The sequence below is a fragment of the Bidens hawaiensis genome, unplaced genomic scaffold (assembly GCF_021521415.1).
Source record: "Bidens hawaiensis isolate Kalapana, Puna unplaced genomic scaffold, B.hawaiensis_p1.1 tig00003698_1, whole genome shotgun sequence".
Classification (NCBI taxonomy): Eukaryota; Viridiplantae; Streptophyta; class Magnoliopsida; order Asterales; family Asteraceae; genus Bidens; species Bidens hawaiensis.
This window is the reverse complement of record NW_027491212.1, coordinates 119488-136445: the sequence shown is the minus strand read 5'-3', so window position 1 is coordinate 136445 and position 16958 is coordinate 119488. Positions and strand designations below refer to the sequence as shown.

Below are 16958 nucleotides of genomic sequence, written 5' to 3'. Positions count from 1 at the left end.
CGGCGTTATCGTTTTTCCTGAATTTCAAACAAATGTTTTAGGGCTTTTGATCGTTAGGAGGATACGAGTCGATTGGTTTAAAACTTAGCTCGAAGCAATGATCCAAACGACTTGATTTTGGTTAATTGTAAGTTCAAACACCCGAATTAAAGCATTGTTTCGTCATTTTGAAGCACTGTTTCAAACTAAGTTTTACACCAATCGACTCGTATCCTCCTAATGATCAAAAGCCCTAAATCATTGGTTTGAAATTCAGAAAAAACTATAACGACGTTTAGTCATTTTTAACAGGGGACCATTAGGGGCCAACTTTTTTGAATTTGGGACCGCTAGTAGCGATAAAATGAATAAGGATTATTATCGGCCAATATCATTTAATAGGGATTATTAAAATCCAATATTCCTAATAATAATTGTTAACTGTATTTTACTTAATAGTTAAAGTTTGAAATTTTCATAAGTTGTCTGTGTAATACACATACATCAAACTAATAAATTATAAATTAAATTTAATTTTAGGAAAAAAAATAAAATTGCATATCGCTTTGTACATGGATATGAAATTATCCATTTGCCCCTTTTATGATAAAGGATATGTTTGGCAGGAAGCTCTTAGGAGTTTATAGGAGATTCAAACTTTAAGCTTTTAAGAAAAAACTTAAAAGCCCATACTTAATTAAAAACATTATTTGGTTTAAGGAGCTTGAAGCTTTTAGGTCAGCAGAAAAAACCTAAAGCTTAAAGCTTCTATTAGTCGCGTTTAGAAAGAGCCACAAACTTTTAGCATATCAATTTACTTAAAGAATTTTCCAAAATCAATATATTTACTATTATTGTTTTTAGTTATGCCCAATTTCCCAAGTATGTTATGCAGTTTGTTCCCAATTTCCCAAGTATGTTATGTTCTTATTTTGTGTTTTCCACTTTGAATTACACATATAAACCTTCAAGGGAAGACAAAACAAGAAGACAGACGGTGATTGATTTCTTTCAAGACTCCAAATCTCAGAGGAATTAATCAGTGCTCTAATGGCGGACTGTATAATAAAAGGTTCTTCCAGTTTGAACTCTATTGATCTCTCCTCCCCAGACATCACTACCTCTGTATCTTTACTCAAACAGGTTACAGGTCTATCTATTTCTCTTTCTCTGTATATATGCATGCATGTCATAAGGGTTTATTATTATTTGATTCATCAGTAATATTTCACTTTCTCTGTCACTAATTCCTTTTAAATTCGGTTTCTATCATTCTAATTTCTGTATAAAGATTCTGGTTTGCAGCTAGCTATTCAATACTCAGAAAATTAATAATATTAATCCTAATCTGTTTGTTTTTTTATATTTTGTCTCTCTTAGGCATGCATGGATTCTGGTTTCTTCTATGTAACCAATCATGGAATCAGTCAGGAATTGATGGATCAAGTGTTCGCCCAAAGCAAGAACTTCTTTGATCTTCCATTGGATGAGAAAATGAAGCTTCTTAGGAATGAAAAACATCGAGGCTACACGCCTGTTTTTGATGAACTTCTCGATCCCGTTAAGCAACTCCATGGTTTATTCAACTTCATATAAAGCTTGTTCATGTTATTGCCAATTCATATATGCATATGCACATATTGCGTTTATCTGCTAAATCCATGGGTCTACTACTATGATGTTTTAGGTGATCACAAGGAAGGATTTTATATAGGTGTTGAAGTGCCTGAAGATGATTCTAAAGCTCAAAGGACATTTTTCGGGCCAAATTTATGGCCCAACCGAGGTATTAACCGAGTCTTGGCAAGGTTTATGTTCTGTTGAATAGTCGTGAAGTTAATTAGCTTAACGATTCTTGAACCTGTGAAAAATCAGATTACCACGTGTTTGACAAAGTCTGATTATTCGAGGAAGTAATGTAGAAAATGACAAACAAAAGAACAATTTTGTTAACAAAAGGGGACTTCGCGAGAAGTGCATTTTGATAATCAGTTTTGTTACAGTTGGCATAAAACTAATATCCAAAATTGATCATATTTACCTCTTAAATAATAATTAATCAAAAGTGCAATTTGCATATCCAAACATTAAAAACTGATGGTCATTTTAAATCATAAATTGTTCTCCTACAACACTCAAGCTCAAACCTGGTGACAGATATCTTGCCTGGATGGAGACAAACTATGGAAAAATATCATCAACAAGCTCTGTAAGTTTTTTCTAGCTTATAAGGCATAAAAAATTATTCAATACAAAACCAGTTTTAATTGAAACTTAATTTTTTTATTGTAATCTTTTTAGGGAGGTTGTTAGAAAAACCGCAAGGCTAATAGCTCTTGCACTTGATCTAGACGCCAACTTTTTTGAACGACCAGAAATTCTCGGCGATCCTATCGCAATCTTACGCTTGTTGCATTATGGAGGTGAAAACTGAGTCTAGAATAATAATTCTATTTTCAATGTTTTCAAGATCTTGTGATATAAGACGATAAGAATGTTGGTTATGTTGCAGGTCAAATATCTAACCCTGCAAAGGGAATATATGGAGCTGGTGCACACTCTGATTATGGTTTGATTACCCTCTTGGCAACAGATAGTGTTTCTGGACTTCAGGTATGAAAACTTGATATTAGTCACTTATGCATATTATTTACTTTTGAAATAACTAGCTAGATATATGTATATATTTTTTGTGATTTTTTAGATATGCAAGGATAAAGACGCGAAGCCTCAGGTGTGGGAATATGTTGAACCAGTAAAGGGGTAAGTTGGTTAAATCTTTACACTGTAGAAGATGATGAAGAATGTGCCCTTATATCTCTCACATTTGATGGCCTATATGCATGTTTCAGAGCGTTTGTGGTAAATCTTGGTGATATGCTTGAACGATGGAGCAATGGTGTTTTCAGGTATAAACAGACAGTCTTCAGTTTGATAGTTGATGTTAGTTCTTAAATTGTTAGGAAGAAGATAAAATTAAAAATAGAAATCACTAATTCAGGCCTATTTTGACTCTTTTAAGGTAATAGCTTTGACTCAAAAAGTCAAATGAATTTTGTATTTCAGGTCAACAATGCATAGAGTGTTGGGCCACGGGGAAGACCGATACTCAGTATGACTTGCTCTTAAATTATCTTTTGAACCCCATGTCTCTTTTCGTACAAAATAAAATAAAAAGTAAAAACTTGAATTTTCAAACCAGAACTTGTACTAAATAATCTGTATTCCTGTTTTGTGAGCAGATTCCATACTTTGTGGTGCCTGGACATGATTGTCTGGTTGAGTGCTTACCTACCTGCCAATCAGAGCAAAATCCACCCAAGTAAGTATTCGGTGATAACATTGGACGTGAATAAGAATTTGAGTTTGTAGAAACAACAATATTGTTGCTTTTCATTGTTGGTTGGATTCTGATTTGGGTTCTGATTGTCTTAGGTTTCCTCCTATTAAATGTGAAACATACCTTCTTCAAAAATATCAGAACACACATGCTGATCTTAGTGCTTATAGCAATTAGCAAACCCTGAATAACAGGAGGTAGAAACCCAAGTTCTTTGGACAGTTATCAACTGGTGTTGTACAACATATATAAGAATAAAAGATCAATGGTTACACTTCTATATGAAGCCAACTTTTATATTTAATCATGTTATACTACATGTCTTAAGTTTCATTTTTGATAAATTACTAACAATATCAAATATGAGTCAGTTTGGAGGAAAATAATCAACATTAGGAACAGAACATGTCAGGAGCTAAAGAAATAGTTCAAATCTTCATGTTAGTTCAAATCTTTATTACAGATAAAATCTTGTCTGAAAAACCGAACTAGATCAGATTAAAAAGACCAAAAGAAAAGTCTAATGTGATTTTAAATTTACATTAGTCAAATGTTATGTTCATGAAAAGATTGCAGCAGCTCCCTAAGAGTTCAACATGTTCATTCAGCCAATCAACTTGTCAACAACTTCATGAAACCGCTCATCAGTCAAGGAAGAACACAGATTACCATCATCTTTCCAATCCCGAATTTTTCGTCACACTTTTAACATGTTCCTCCAAGTTTATATATAGTGCATCAACCATATATTCCATTCTATCAGTTAATTACTAAAATCATCATATTTTTTGTAGTCATATACAACAGCTAAAGAATATGAAAAAAAAGGGGTCCTCAGGTCCACCCATCCTGATAACAACCATTTTGACTTGGACCCAGTTTTAGTAATCAGTGTCCAGGCCGACCTAAGGATTTTAATTTGTACTTAAATGCTACCAAAAGCATCTCATGGGGCATTTTATATTAAGGATTATTATTTGTACTTACATGCTGCCAAAAGCATCACCTCGTGTACACGGATTGCACCTGAGATGACTAACCCAAAAACCATCCCAACAACATATATATATATATATATATATATATATATATATATATATATATATATATATATATATATAGTATATGGGAAACTAAAGTATAATATCATATTAAGAACCTATTACTAGCATTGGGGTTTTTGCAATTATTAATATGGATAACACATTAGCAACTTCAAAAGTGGTTGTCACGACAATATAGAATAAATGTAAGATAAACTTTTTGTTCAAAGAGATAAACCAATATAGCTAAGATTATTTATGATGTCATCTAGATTTTAAATTTGGTTTAGTCCAGGGACAGACACAGATGTGTGGATCCACTTAGGTGATGTGTTAGCCAACCCAACATTTTTGCATTTCTACCCTTTACATGCTATTAAATCTTCTAGAGATCGATTCCAAAGTGTTTATTGGTTGGTAAAGCACGTCATCATACCTTAAACTTTTGTCATAATGTGGTAACTATGTAGGCTTAGATTTTTGTTACGTATATGCCATGCTAAAGAATAAACACAAAGACGAGTTGTAGATTCTTAGTCGTAGCTATGGATATTCATGGACTACCTTAATTTTATAGACAATCATCACATGCGTGTGGATCATACCAATTCAAAATCATAAGTTGCATCAAAATGTTAAGTATTAGGTATGATTATCTATTCCTGAATTGTTAATTGTTTAAATTTAGTGCATATATATATAGTAACAAAAATAGTAACCTAATTGTGGGTTTGCGTGCATTTGGTATGAATTGTTGTCTTATTTGATCGTTGTATATTAGGTATGATTATATATCACTAATTGCTAATTAGTGATATATATAGTAACAAAAATAGTAACCTAATTGTGGGTTTGCGTGCATTTGGTATGAATTGTTGTCTTTTTTGATCGTTGTATATTAGGTATGATTATATATCACTAATTGCTAATTATGTTTTTGATTTTCTAGTTATGATTTATGTTTTCTGTCAATAACGAATTAACTTTTTTCGCCTCAGCTAGGGTAAGAAATCATGTGGTTCCGAACCCTGATGAGTAGGCATCTTCAAGAAAGTCCACTTTGCGTAGCTTAGCGATATAAACTAGTAGAGTTGTGTTTGAGCTCGTGTCTGCTAGTCTAAGTGTCTAAACTCAAGTTCGACTCGGGAATAATTTTCAAGCATAAGCAAAATTGGGCTAATTTATCTATCACTTATTTTATATATATAAAGTTATATTTTTATACGTAAATAATATACATTATTTAAATATTATATTATTAATTTTCATATAATACTTGTTATTTAAATATATATTTAATATGTTAAGAAAAATTTATATGAAATAAGAGGCTTTTTAGCCTCGTGAGCCTAGTCAAGCTATTTTTTGCTAAGCAAGTCACTACATAGGCAAGTTCGACATGTGAAGTTTTGTTTTCGCTCATTGACTAAATACGCTTCTATAGCTTGGTTTGATTCGAGCTTTAAATGCGCCAGTCTCAAGTAGCCTACGAGGGTGTTGACTCTCTTAAACCCATGGCAACCATTAAGATTTGTCCATATCCAAGTTAATTGTGTATATATATGGGTGGCATGCGATAACATAGAACTAGAGCATTCAATGACTTTTATACACGAGAATTAGAGGATTTATGATGGCATTTAGCTTGTTGTTTTTATTTGGACGACACACTTTTCGTAATTATGATGTTATTTTACTTGGACGACTCATTTTTTGTCCATTAACATAACGTAATTCTTTCGTTAGACTATACTATAATTTACATGTTTATCGATTGTTGATTGTCAATTGCCATCATCAATTTATGAGATGTGACGATGATAAAAAAACTCATAAGAAACCACTAACAATTTGTATTTTATCTTGATCATAACACTCATAAGTTTAGGGGGTGTTTGGCTAAGCTTTTTGTTTTTGCTTTTTTGCTTTTGGAGGGGTAAAATGTCCAAAATGCCCATCCAAAAGCACCAAATTAAAGCTTTTTTGCTTTTTGGAGAGGCATTTTGGACATTTTACCCCTCCAAAAACAAAAAAGCAAAAACAAAAAGCTTAGCCAAACACCCCCTTAGATGAATTCCATAGTTTGCATGAAATTTTGAAAACGTCTCCTCCAAAAACACCAAGAGACGATAACACCCTTAAATGTGGCTTAAAAACGGGATATGATGATCATGTTCTAAGTTCTAACTAGTTTGATGTTTACAATGACTTTTAGCCTAATGGTATCAAGATATTGACTAAGGTTTTGCTTTTATGATAAGTGAGGCTTCAAGTTTCGTGGTTGTCGAGTAAATGTGTAATTAATTTATTTAGGAGTACTACTATAAGAGTATGTGAGTTGATATTTTATATTTTCTAAGTAGTTTAGCATCTAATTATAAAAAGTTTTAAAACATGGTTACTACTTTTTACCGATCGAGTTATCTATATTAATATTCTTGGAAGAATACATGTGGTATAAAGTTCTTTATTTTATTTTAAACGATATTTAATATTTAAAATATACAAAATTAAAATATCATGTGCATTATGAAAAATAATATGCATGATATTATCCATTTACCTATTTTGTAATAAAATGAAGTTTGTTCCCGATTTCCCAAGTATAAATAGATAAACAAACCTTCAAGGGAAGACACAACACAAGAAGACGGTGATTGATTTCTTTCAAGATTCCAAATCTAAGAGGATTTAAGCAGTGCTCTAATGGCGGACTGCATAATAAAACCTTCTTCCAGTTTGAACTCTATTGATCTCTCCTCCCCAGATATCACTAACTCTGTGTCCTTACTCAAACAGGTCTCTCTCTTTCTCTGTATATTATATATATGCATGCATGTAATATTTATAAGGGTTATACACATATATTAATTACATGTATGTTATCTACTGTGCGCACTAAGAGGAGGCCTTTCTTGATTTTGGATTTTTGATGGGAAATACTTTTACTTGTATTGATATGATCTTTGTTACCAGAGTTTATTACTTGTGCTAGAATCCAATTCAAACAGTTTTCAATGCGTTCAAATGTCGAGATGTTAACACTAGACTAATTTAGTCTTACCATTTTGAATTATATTAATTATTATTACTATACTTCATATTTTGTTGTGTAATTAATGGACTTTGAAACTGTAGATGTGGATTATTAATAATTACCCTAGTTATTTGTACGTTTAGTAGGTTAATTTCATTTGTACCGGATCTCACCCTTTATTATTTTCTTTATAGTTACTGTTATTTGATTCATTAGTAACCATTAAGTTTGTTTGTTTAGTACTTGTGCTGTCCTTAATTTGAATATAAGTGTTGAGTTTCGACATGAACCGATAAATTTGGATGTGACACATGACTGTTAATCTGTTTGTTTTTTCTTTTTCTTTTTTTGTATCTCTAAGGCATGCATGGATTCTGGTTTCTTTTATGTAACCAATCATGGAATCAGTCAGGAATTGATGGACCAAGTTTTCGGCCAAAGCAAACACTTCTTTGATCTTCCATTGGATGAGAAAATGAAGCTTCTTAGGAATGAAAAACATCGAGGCTACACGCCTGTTTTTGATGAACTTCTTGATCCCGTTAAGCAACTCCATGGTTTGTTTTAACTTCATATAAAACTTGTTTCCAATAATCTACCTGTTATTGCCAATTTTGGTCATATAGTTATCATGATACATAAATGCATGCATATGCACATGATGCTTTTATCTGCTAACATCATATGCTTATGATGTTTTAGGTGATTACAAGGAGGGAATCTACCTAGGTATTGAAGTGCCTGAAGATGATCCTAAAGCTCAAAGGACATTTTTCGGCCCAAATTTATGGCCCGACTCAGGTATTAACCGTGTCTTGACAAGAATTATGTGCTGTTTAATATTCGTGAAGTTAATTAGCTTAACAATTCTAGAACCTGTGAAAAATCAGATTACCACGTGTTTGACGAAGTCAGATTATTTGAGGAAGTAATGTAGAAAATGAAACAAAAGAACAATTTTGTTAAGAAAATAGGACGTCGCGAGATGTGCATTTAGATAATCAGTTTTGTTACAGTTGGCATAAAACTAATATCCAAATTTGATCATTTGACCTCTAAATAGTAATTAATCAAAAGTGCAGTTTGCATATCCAAACATTAAAAGCTGATGCTCGTTTTAAAACATAAATTAAAATCGCATTTTAAAATACATTGTTCTCCTACAACACTCAAGCTTATAATCATTTTGTATCAATGACCTGGTGACAGATGTCTTACCTGGATGGAGGCAAACTATGGAAAAATATCATCAACAAGCTCTGTAAGTTTTTTCTAAGTTTATAAGGCATAAGAGAGCTATCCAATACAAAACCAGTTTTAAGTAAAACTTCAATTATTATTTTTTTTTTTTGTAATCTTTGTAGGGAGGTTGTTAGAAAAACCGCAAGGCTAATAGCTCTTGCACTTGATCTAGACGCCAACTTTTTTGAACAACCAGAAATGCTTGGCGATCCTATTGCAATCTTACGCTTGTTGCATTATGGAGGTGAAAACTGAGTGTAGAATATATAGTAATTACATTTTTAATGTTCTCAACATCTTGTGATATAAGACAATAAGAAAGTCGGTTATGTTGCAGGTCAAGTATCTAATCCTGCAAAGGGACTATATGGAGCCGGTGCACACTCTGATTATGGTTTGATTACTCTCTTGGCGACGGATGGTGTTTCGGGACTTCAAGTATGCAAACTTGATATTAGTGGCACATGCATATTATTTAATAACTTGTTACATATTCCTTTTGTGATTTTTTTAGATATGCAAGGATAAAGACGCGAAGCCTCAGGTGTGGGAATACGTTGAACCAATAAAAGGGTAAGTTGGCTGAATTTTAACGCTGTAGATGATGAATAATGTGTCCTTAGATCTCTCACATTCAATAGCCTATATGCATGTTCAGAGCGTTTGTGGTAAATCTTGGCGATATGCTTGAGCGATGGAGCAATGGTGTTTTCAGGTATATATATTGACTTTTGAGATGAAACAGAGAGTCTTCGGTTTGATAGTTGATGTTAGTTCTTAAAATGTTAAAAAAGAAGATAAAATTCAAAATGGAATTCACTATTTTGAGTCTCTTTAAGATAATAGCTCTAACTCAAAAAGTCAAATGAATTTTGATTCTCAGGTCAACATTGCATAGAGTGTTGGGCAATGGGGAAGAGCGATACTCGGTATGACTTGATCTTTAAAGATACAACTTGCACATACTAATCTGTGTTCTTGTTTTGTATGAGCAGGTTCCATACTTTGTGGAGCCTGGACATGATTGTGTGGTTGAATGCTTACCTACCTGCCAGTCAGAACAAAATCCACCCAAGTAAGTATTGTACGTGAATAAGAATTTGAGTTTGTAGAAACAACAATATTGTTGGTTGGATTCTGATTCGGGTTCTGGTTGTCTTAGGTTTCCTCCTATCAAATGTGAAACATACCTTCTTCAACAATATCGGGACACGCATGCTGATCTTAGCGCATACAATAAACCCTGAAGTTAATTAGATTGTTCGACAGGAGATCGAAACCCAAGTTGTTTTGACAGTTGTCTACTGGTGTTGTACAACAAATAAGAATAAAAGATCAATGGTCATACTTAATATGAAGCAAGCAGTTGTTGATTCACAACTTTTATATTAAATCATATTATGATTACATGTTTTAAGTTTGATATTTGATAAATCACATACAATATCTAATCATTTGTTTAAATCTTTGTTCAAACCATAGTGTAACACCATCTGGGCATCTAGCCATCAATAACCACTGTCTTCGTACGAAGACTATTTTCACCTCCGATCATGGTATTCAACCAAAAACTAGATTTTAGGAAACGAATTTAACAACAAATTCTATTAAAAAAAATAATCAACCAAGCATATATATACATAAAATCATCTATGATACCGCCTGAACCGAACTTGACGAGATATGCTACACATTTTGCCATATATACGCCTCCTGTATTTTCTCTTAATCTGGTTGTACCCTTTGTATAATATCACAAGTTCACAATAAATGAATGGCAATCCTGTTGCTTAGAAAACCTTGCTATCATTATATTCAGTAGTCGAACCAAATAGATCAGGTTTAACCAAAATTACTCGGTTACAGGTTATTATTCTAGTATGTATGTAGTTGGGTTCGGGTAGCTTCAGATCTAAAAACGCCTGGACTAGTTTTATTCACTATGTATTCTATCTGCTAATGCTATGTATTGAGTCGTTAGTCGGTAAATGGTCCCCAAATATTTACTAGTTTTGATTTACACCCACAAGTATATATACACACAATTCTATGAGTAATGATTTAATGTCATCAAGGAACTAATGCAACAGTCACACCATAACCAACCATGCTCAAAATCAACACTAAAACCACTTCCACACCATATAGGTTACATACAACATTCAGCAAAACACAAACACAAGATTAACAACATTCTCACACACTGAAACCACATATGAGTTAGCTAATGTTCATCTGTAGTTTCTATAATTGGGGGTGTACATACAACTCTCTGCATACTTCACTAGATCTGCAGGGCGCGGGAGTCGGGTTGCCAAACCTATTAGCATCCAGCCAAAATCATACAGATTACTATCATCTTTCCAATCCCAAATTTGAAAAATACAAAACTCGTCTAGTGACACTTTTAACTCTTAGCGATAATTATTATATGTTTAGTAGATAATACTAAACATATAATAATTATCGCTAAGATTAACATGTTCCTCCAAGTTCATATTTAGTGCATAAACCATATATTTCACTTTTTCAGTTACTTAGATTATACTAATTATTTATAAAGTGCTCTCGGTCCTCTCAATTTGATCACAACCATTTTGACCTGGACCCATATTTAGTCAATCAGGTACCATAAGGCTGTTCCCGCTCAAAAAAAGAAAAAAAGCTTGGCTCAAAAATAGCTCGTAACTAAACGAGCCGAGCCCATGCCAGGGTTGGCTCGGCTCATGGGCTCGCTCGTCAGCTCATTTGATTGCTGGCTCGCTTAAATTAAATGCCAAATATTAATACATGTCATATTAATAACATAAAAATTTGAAAAGAAAACAAAAAAATAAATCTAATATATATCTTTAAAAAAAACAAAGTTATCACGTATAAGGTTATAATTTTGTATGTGTATGTTGAAAAATTATTTTTTTTATCATTTATATACCAATATCAATATTTTTAAATGAAATACAAAAATAATGTAATGAGTGGGCTCGACGAGCTGGCTCGAGCTTTTACTGAACCGAGCTCAAGCTCAAACTTTTAGCTCGTTAAATAACCGAAACGAGCCGAGCCAGCTCCTTTAAGTTCTAGCTTGGAACGTGAACAGGTCTAGTCCGGAGTCCCGACCCACCCGATTTGCCACAGACGAGACTCACCAAGTTCATACGCTTTGGCAGCAACATTTGCAGCGATATGAGCCGAAATCTTTCTAATGTTAGTAAGAGGAGGATAAATCATCCCTTTATCATAGTGCTCTTGTGTTACTTGATTAGCCAATGCTTCAGCTGATTAAAAGAAATCCAAAAACTTTCAATACTTGTAATGTATTCTTTATATTAAGGATTATAATGTGTACTTACATGCTGCCAAAAGCATCTCATCGTGTACACGGATTGCACCCGATATGACTAATCCAAAACCGAGTCCTGGGAAAATGTAAGCATTATTTGCCTGACCCGGAATGAAGGTTTTGCCATTGTATTCATAAGGATCAAAAGGACTGCCACTAGAAAATATTGCGCGGCCCTACACAATGATTAAATTAACTTTTTTTTAATTATGTATTATTATTATTTTTTGTAACGGAAGTTCAATAACTAATTTCTGTTACCTCAGTCCACGTGTAAGCTTGTTCAGCAGTACACTCTGCTTGCGTGGTGGGGTTAGAGAGAGCCATAATAAGCGGTTTCTGCATACAACTTATAAGGAGTTTAGTGCATGTTACTGTGTATTGAGTAAAGGTGGCTATTTTGACGAATTTTACATATGAATGGGTCAAAACAGGTTGTGTTTAACATATAAAAAGAGAGTTGAAAACGGAACCACGTCAAAAGCCTCACAACTTATATTTGAAAGTTGAAACCTCTATTTTGAATGAAAATGGAGGAATTGAACTAACCACATGTACCGACACAATAATATAATTCACGTACTTGACACAATTATGATTTATAGAAAGGGTCAACTTCTGGACAAAATGTCTTTTAAAAGTTAACTTTTGGGCGTGTCTTTTAAAAGCTAACTTTTGGACAAATTGTTCTTTTGAAGTTAAGTTTTTTACAAAATGTCTTTTTTTATGTTATTTTTGGACAAAAAGTTTTTTGTGCCAACCCAACATACAACTTAAGTCATTGTGTGTGTGTGTGTGTGAGAGAGAGAGAGAGAGAGAACCTTGTTGATTGCTGCCATGGCCTCAACTACATCCTTTGTAAATGTCTGTCCTACGCCAGATGTTCCAATAAGGGCGGACGGTTTGATGGCCTGATGATTATTTGAAAGGAAATTAACTTTTATGCTAAACTGGAAACAAAAACATTTATCATGAACATGGAAAAATCATTAAAACTGTCTCACCTTAACAGCATCTAAGAGAGTTGAAAGAGGCTCATGGTCATGAGCCCATGGCTTTTTAAAGTGCTGAAGCGATTCTTTACGAGAAGAAACAATTAAACCCTGCAGAACAGTCATCACATAAGAACAAAATCACCTTTTAAGGAGAAAATATTAGTGTACCATGTGTACCCACCTTAGAGTCTACAAGCCATATCTTCTTACGTGCCTCTTCAACAGGAATATTCGTCTATAAAACATCAAACAAACGATAAAAAAGAAGAAATTATTATTACATGTTATGCAACTAAAAGATCATCTTTAGCATAGGCCTGTAAATGAACCAAACGTGCGGTGAACTGTTCGTGAACCGTTCGGCGGGAAGTTCGTTTATATTCGTTTATTTAATAAACGAGCGAACACGAACAAAAAATTTGTGTTCGTTTAATTAAACGAACGAACATGAGCACATGTTCCGTTCGTTCATTTATGTTCATGAACGTTCGTTTATGTTTGTTTATTAATGTTTGTTTATTAATGTTCGTGTATGTGTTAATAGAAAATAATTAAATATTTTTTTGGATAAGTTATCTACTTAAAATTTTGTATTTGTTAATTTGTGTTCATTTATGTTTGTTTGTGTTCGTATACATTTGTTCATTTATGTTCGTTTATCTTTGTTTAATTATGTTAAACGAACATAAACAAACACAAGTGTTCATTTTTTAAATAAACGAACAAAAACTTAAATATTCGTTCGATTAAGCATTCGTGTTCGTTTAAAGTTAAATGAACGAACACTAACATACCCTTGTTCATGTTCATTCGATTTGTTTACATGCTTTCATTATTCACGTTGATGAATATATCGGTCTCAATTTCTAGGCTTAGTCGACTTTATTTGTGTTTGTGAACACGTTCATTTCCTTAATAAATGAACACGAACATAAAATCTCGTTCGGTAAGTGTTCGTGAACCGTTCATGAACAAATTATTTCCTTAATGAATGAACATGAACAAGGTCTTGTTCATGTTCGTTTGGTTCGTTTACAGCCCTATTAAAGTTGGTACCTTTGTTGATATCTCAAGAGCAATAAGCTCTGCTATACCAGTCCCCGCCTGAAATACAAGGATAGTGGTCAAAACAGATTATTTTTAAACACTTTGTGCATTCTTTGGGATTATAGAACGGGTTGAAATAATGTTTATTAAAGGAGCACAAAGATAAAAGTCTCACTTCTCCAGCACCAAAAAACAAGAATGTATGATCAGCCAGGTTACCGCCAAGTAATTTCAGTGACGCAACAAGACCAGCAAGAACCACAGATGCAGTCCCCTGCAACCAAATAAACAAACAATATACAGTAATGCATAGATTAGCAATAGAAATTCATCAATCACCATATATACCTGAATGTCATCATTGAACACCAAATGACTGGTCTTATATTTGGCTAACAGTTCAAATGCATTGTGGTTTGCAAAGTCTTCAAACTGCAAATTTCAGATCATATGACATAAAGAGTGACTTAAATGACAAACTTTTAGAAGCCATATTGATTATTTACCTGCACAAGCACTTTTTCACCATAGTTCTGCTTGACTGCAGCCATGAACTCTTCAAGTAAGTCATAATATTCCTGCGCAAACACCATATGTTGCAACATGATTAAGGTAATAGTCAAAATCAAGACACGTTCAAGGATCCTAATTGGTCATGATGTACCTTTCCAGTGGCCCTCTTTTGTCTAAGACCAATATAGAACTCATCATCCAGAAGCTTCTGGTTGTTTGTCCCCACGTCAATGGTAATAGGCAAGCACTACATACGCAAGTTAAATACCATAATTAAGGTTACAATAAACGGAAGTAAGTTATCATGATTCATGCAATCACTAAAGTTTTGTCCTCATTTGTTTGGAATATATGTAAAACACAATGAAGCTTACCGCAGAAGGCCTAACGCCTCCAAGTGCAGTATATAAAGCAAGTTTCCCAACTGGAATTCCCATACCCTAAACGAATTCAGATAGTTCAATTATCAGACAACAATAGCACAATACTAATACATCTGAATATCTGATTCAACAAAATCATAAAGTAGAGAAAGTTGGCTCATTTTACCTGACACCCAAGATCTCCCAAACCCAAGATACGCTCGCCATCTGTCACCACAATAACTTGAATACTTCTCTCAGGCCAGTTCTTAAGTACCTCAAGAATCTTTCCCCTGTAAGTTCAGTTGACTACATCAAGTCAAACTACTTTGGTACACTGTATTTCAAGTAAACACGGTTCAAATAATCAATCTAAAAGCCATACTTCTCTTTCAAACTAATGTAGAGACCCTGAGGGCGCTTGAATATACTCCCGTATTTCTGGCAAGCCTCACCGACTGTAGGGGTGTACACAATAGGGAGAAGTTCTTCCACATTATTAATAAGAAGCTTGTAGAACAGCCTCTCATTTCGCTCCTATAAACATCAAATTGAATGTGATTTACTAATAATATGATCTTTTGTAGAGTAATAACTATCCTTATAATCACGATCATGTTCATAAAGTTGATAGTGATACCTCGAGATCCATCATGGCCATATACTTATGCAACGGAACATCATAATTGCGAATACTTTGCATCAATTTCTTCTCCTGGTGAGTCATAAGAATAAAACTTCTCATATAAACTTAATCTATTCAATGTTCATAAGGGGACAGATGCAGACCTGAAGCTCCTGTGTCGAAACAGCCGGAGGCAACAGTCCGCGCAAGTAGTGAGAATCTCTTTCCCTCTCAGTGAATGCAAGCCCCTTATTATGGTGTGGATCCCTCAACAAAGTGTATCCACTAGAAACAACAATGTTTGCAGTTTAATCTAACTAATTAGCAGAAATCAAATCCAAAACAAGCTAGCTAAACATGCAAGCTCTAATTCTTGAAGCTTAAACTCAAATAAAGCTGTACTAATTACAGAATTAGCGAAAAGTGTGCATGGTGCGGTTTTGGGCTAAAACCGAACCGAAAACCAAAGTTTTGGCCTTTTGTTTTTCAAAAACGTGTTTTCAGTTTTGGGATTTTGGGTTAAGCTCAATTTTGAATTCGGTATCTTCAGTTTTAAAACAAATCAGACAAGTAATTTTGGGGCAAACGCAATTTTTTTGTTGGAACGACCAACTAAGTAAAGTTGGTACTCCGTACGCGACCCCCATTGGCTAAAGGTAGCCCGAGCTGGTCACGAGTCCGGACGGACGGAGCCCCTGGCGGTCCACCTATTGAGGGGGATTCCCCGGATAAAACCCAACCCCACGCTGCCAAACGGCATGACAGTGAGCAGCCGGTAAAACTGGATGAGATCAGGACTTGAACCTCATCACTCATATCTACCAAATAAATTAGTGACAGCACTTGGTCACGTCTCACTTGTAAAGTGAGTGCTGCCATTGAGAGCACACATCCAATTTATAAACGCAATTTAACACATGATATTTTGAAATTGGCCTAATATTAAAAAAAATAAATTAATAATGAAATAATAGTTAGGCATAGAATATTTACATTTAAAATAGTTTAGTCTCGGCAAAACATAAATTTAAAAACAAAACAAATATTCAAGTTTATAAAAAAAACATTCGGTTTTTTACTACAAAGTAAAAACTGAACCAAAGTGACGTGACCGACGGTTAGTAGTAGTAGTAGTGAGTAATGGATGTAGTTACCTGGCGACGGAAACAGTCCACGGAGTGACGAGTTGGTCCTCGGTGGCACGATCTTCGCCGTAGACGTCAGCAACGCCACCGCCAACGGTGGACTTGGGATCAATCACGGACTCTCCCTCCTTCATCCGCTTCACTGAGCTGTCCATTGTACACTTGAAACGCTTCTTAACCGACCTCAATATATGTGATCGCCTCATACAATACAGTATTATTATTATTATTATATAAATAGGAGGCACAACAGAAGCTTATAAAAATAAATAAATGATTCAGACGAA

At 34.0% G+C, this 16958-nt stretch overlaps 3 protein-coding genes across 4 annotated transcripts; 2 read left to right on the top strand and 1 right to left on the bottom strand.

Moving 5' to 3' along the window:
- Nucleotides 1-944: 944 nt before the first annotated feature.
- On the top strand, nucleotides 945-3650 carry LOC143624214 (azadirone synthase LFS-like). Of its 2 annotated transcripts, none has more exons than XM_077094929.1 (11): nucleotides 945-1122; nucleotides 1360-1555; nucleotides 1667-1765; nucleotides 2137-2188; nucleotides 2281-2402; nucleotides 2492-2592; nucleotides 2684-2742; nucleotides 2832-2888; nucleotides 3046-3091; nucleotides 3222-3301; nucleotides 3415-3650. In XM_077094929.1, exons 1-11 carry the CDS (start codon nucleotides 1030-1032, stop codon nucleotides 3494-3496), a joined length of 987 nt encoding a protein of 328 aa, XP_076951044.1. In that variant the 5' UTR covers nucleotides 945-1029; the 3' UTR covers nucleotides 3497-3650. The 2 variants fall into 2 exon arrangements, with proteins under 2 accessions (XP_076951044.1, XP_076951045.1); XM_077094930.1 differs by having other exon boundaries at nucleotides 3222-3312; nucleotides 3345-3454.
- Nucleotides 3651-6980: 3330 nt separating this feature from the next.
- On the top strand, nucleotides 6981-10154 carry LOC143624213 (azadirone synthase LFS-like). The gene is made up of 12 exons (XM_077094928.1): nucleotides 6981-7161; nucleotides 7761-7956; nucleotides 8102-8200; nucleotides 8609-8660; nucleotides 8764-8885; nucleotides 8979-9079; nucleotides 9156-9214; nucleotides 9300-9356; nucleotides 9525-9570; nucleotides 9637-9716; nucleotides 9804-9901; nucleotides 10008-10154. The coding sequence occupies exons 1-11, from the start codon at nucleotides 7069-7071 to the stop codon at nucleotides 9886-9888; spliced, it is 990 nt and encodes a 329-aa protein (XP_076951043.1). The 5' UTR covers nucleotides 6981-7068; the 3' UTR covers nucleotides 9889-9901; nucleotides 10008-10154.
- A 487-nt stretch (nucleotides 10155-10641) lies between these two features.
- Nucleotides 10642-16877, bottom strand: LOC143624218 (NADP-dependent malic enzyme-like). The gene is made up of 18 exons (XM_077094934.1): nucleotides 16681-16877; nucleotides 15691-15811; nucleotides 15542-15616; nucleotides 15287-15438; nucleotides 15089-15194; nucleotides 14914-14979; nucleotides 14691-14786; nucleotides 14533-14604; nucleotides 14375-14458; nucleotides 14202-14300; nucleotides 14036-14083; nucleotides 13161-13214; nucleotides 12989-13087; nucleotides 12806-12895; nucleotides 12246-12323; nucleotides 11995-12160; nucleotides 11791-11919; nucleotides 10642-10961 (listed from the first exon to the last, which is right to left on the bottom strand). Exons 1-18 carry the CDS (start codon nucleotides 16875-16877, stop codon nucleotides 10873-10875), a joined length of 1821 nt encoding a protein of 606 aa, XP_076951049.1. The 3' UTR covers nucleotides 10642-10872.
- Nucleotides 16878-16958: the final 81 nt, after the last annotated feature.

Bases quoted from the DNA above. Each gene is read 5' to 3' on its own strand.
- LOC143624214 (XM_077094929.1), top strand. From the start codon at position 1,030: ATGGCGGACTGTATAATAAAAGGTTCTTCCAGTTTGAACTCTATTGAT. The intron at 2,889-3,045 runs GTATAAACAGAC...TTTGTATTTCAG, and splicing joins TGGAGCAATGGTGTTTTCAG to GTCAACAATGCATAGAGTGT. The intron at 3,302-3,414 runs GTAAGTATTCGG...TGATTGTCTTAG, and splicing joins TCAGAGCAAAATCCACCCAA to GTTTCCTCCTATTAAATGTG.
- LOC143624213 (XM_077094928.1), top strand. From the start codon at position 7,069: ATGGCGGACTGCATAATAAAACCTTCTTCCAGTTTGAACTCTATTGAT. The intron at 8,201-8,608 runs GTATTAACCGTG...ACCTGGTGACAG, and splicing joins AAATTTATGGCCCGACTCAG to ATGTCTTACCTGGATGGAGG. The intron at 9,080-9,155 runs GTATGCAAACTT...TGATTTTTTTAG, and splicing joins ATGGTGTTTCGGGACTTCAA to ATATGCAAGGATAAAGACGC.
- LOC143624218 (XM_077094934.1), bottom strand. From the start codon at position 16,877: ATGAGGCGATCACATATATTGAGGTCGGTTAAGAAGCGTTTCAAGTGT. The intron at 13,215-14,035 runs GTACCAACTTTA...GATGTTTTATAG, and splicing joins CTCTTGAGATATCAACAAAG to ACGAATATTCCTGTTGAAGA. The intron at 10,962-11,790 runs GTGAGTCTCGTC...GGATGCTAATAG, and splicing joins TGCCAAAGCGTATGAACTTG to GTTTGGCAACCCGACTCCCG.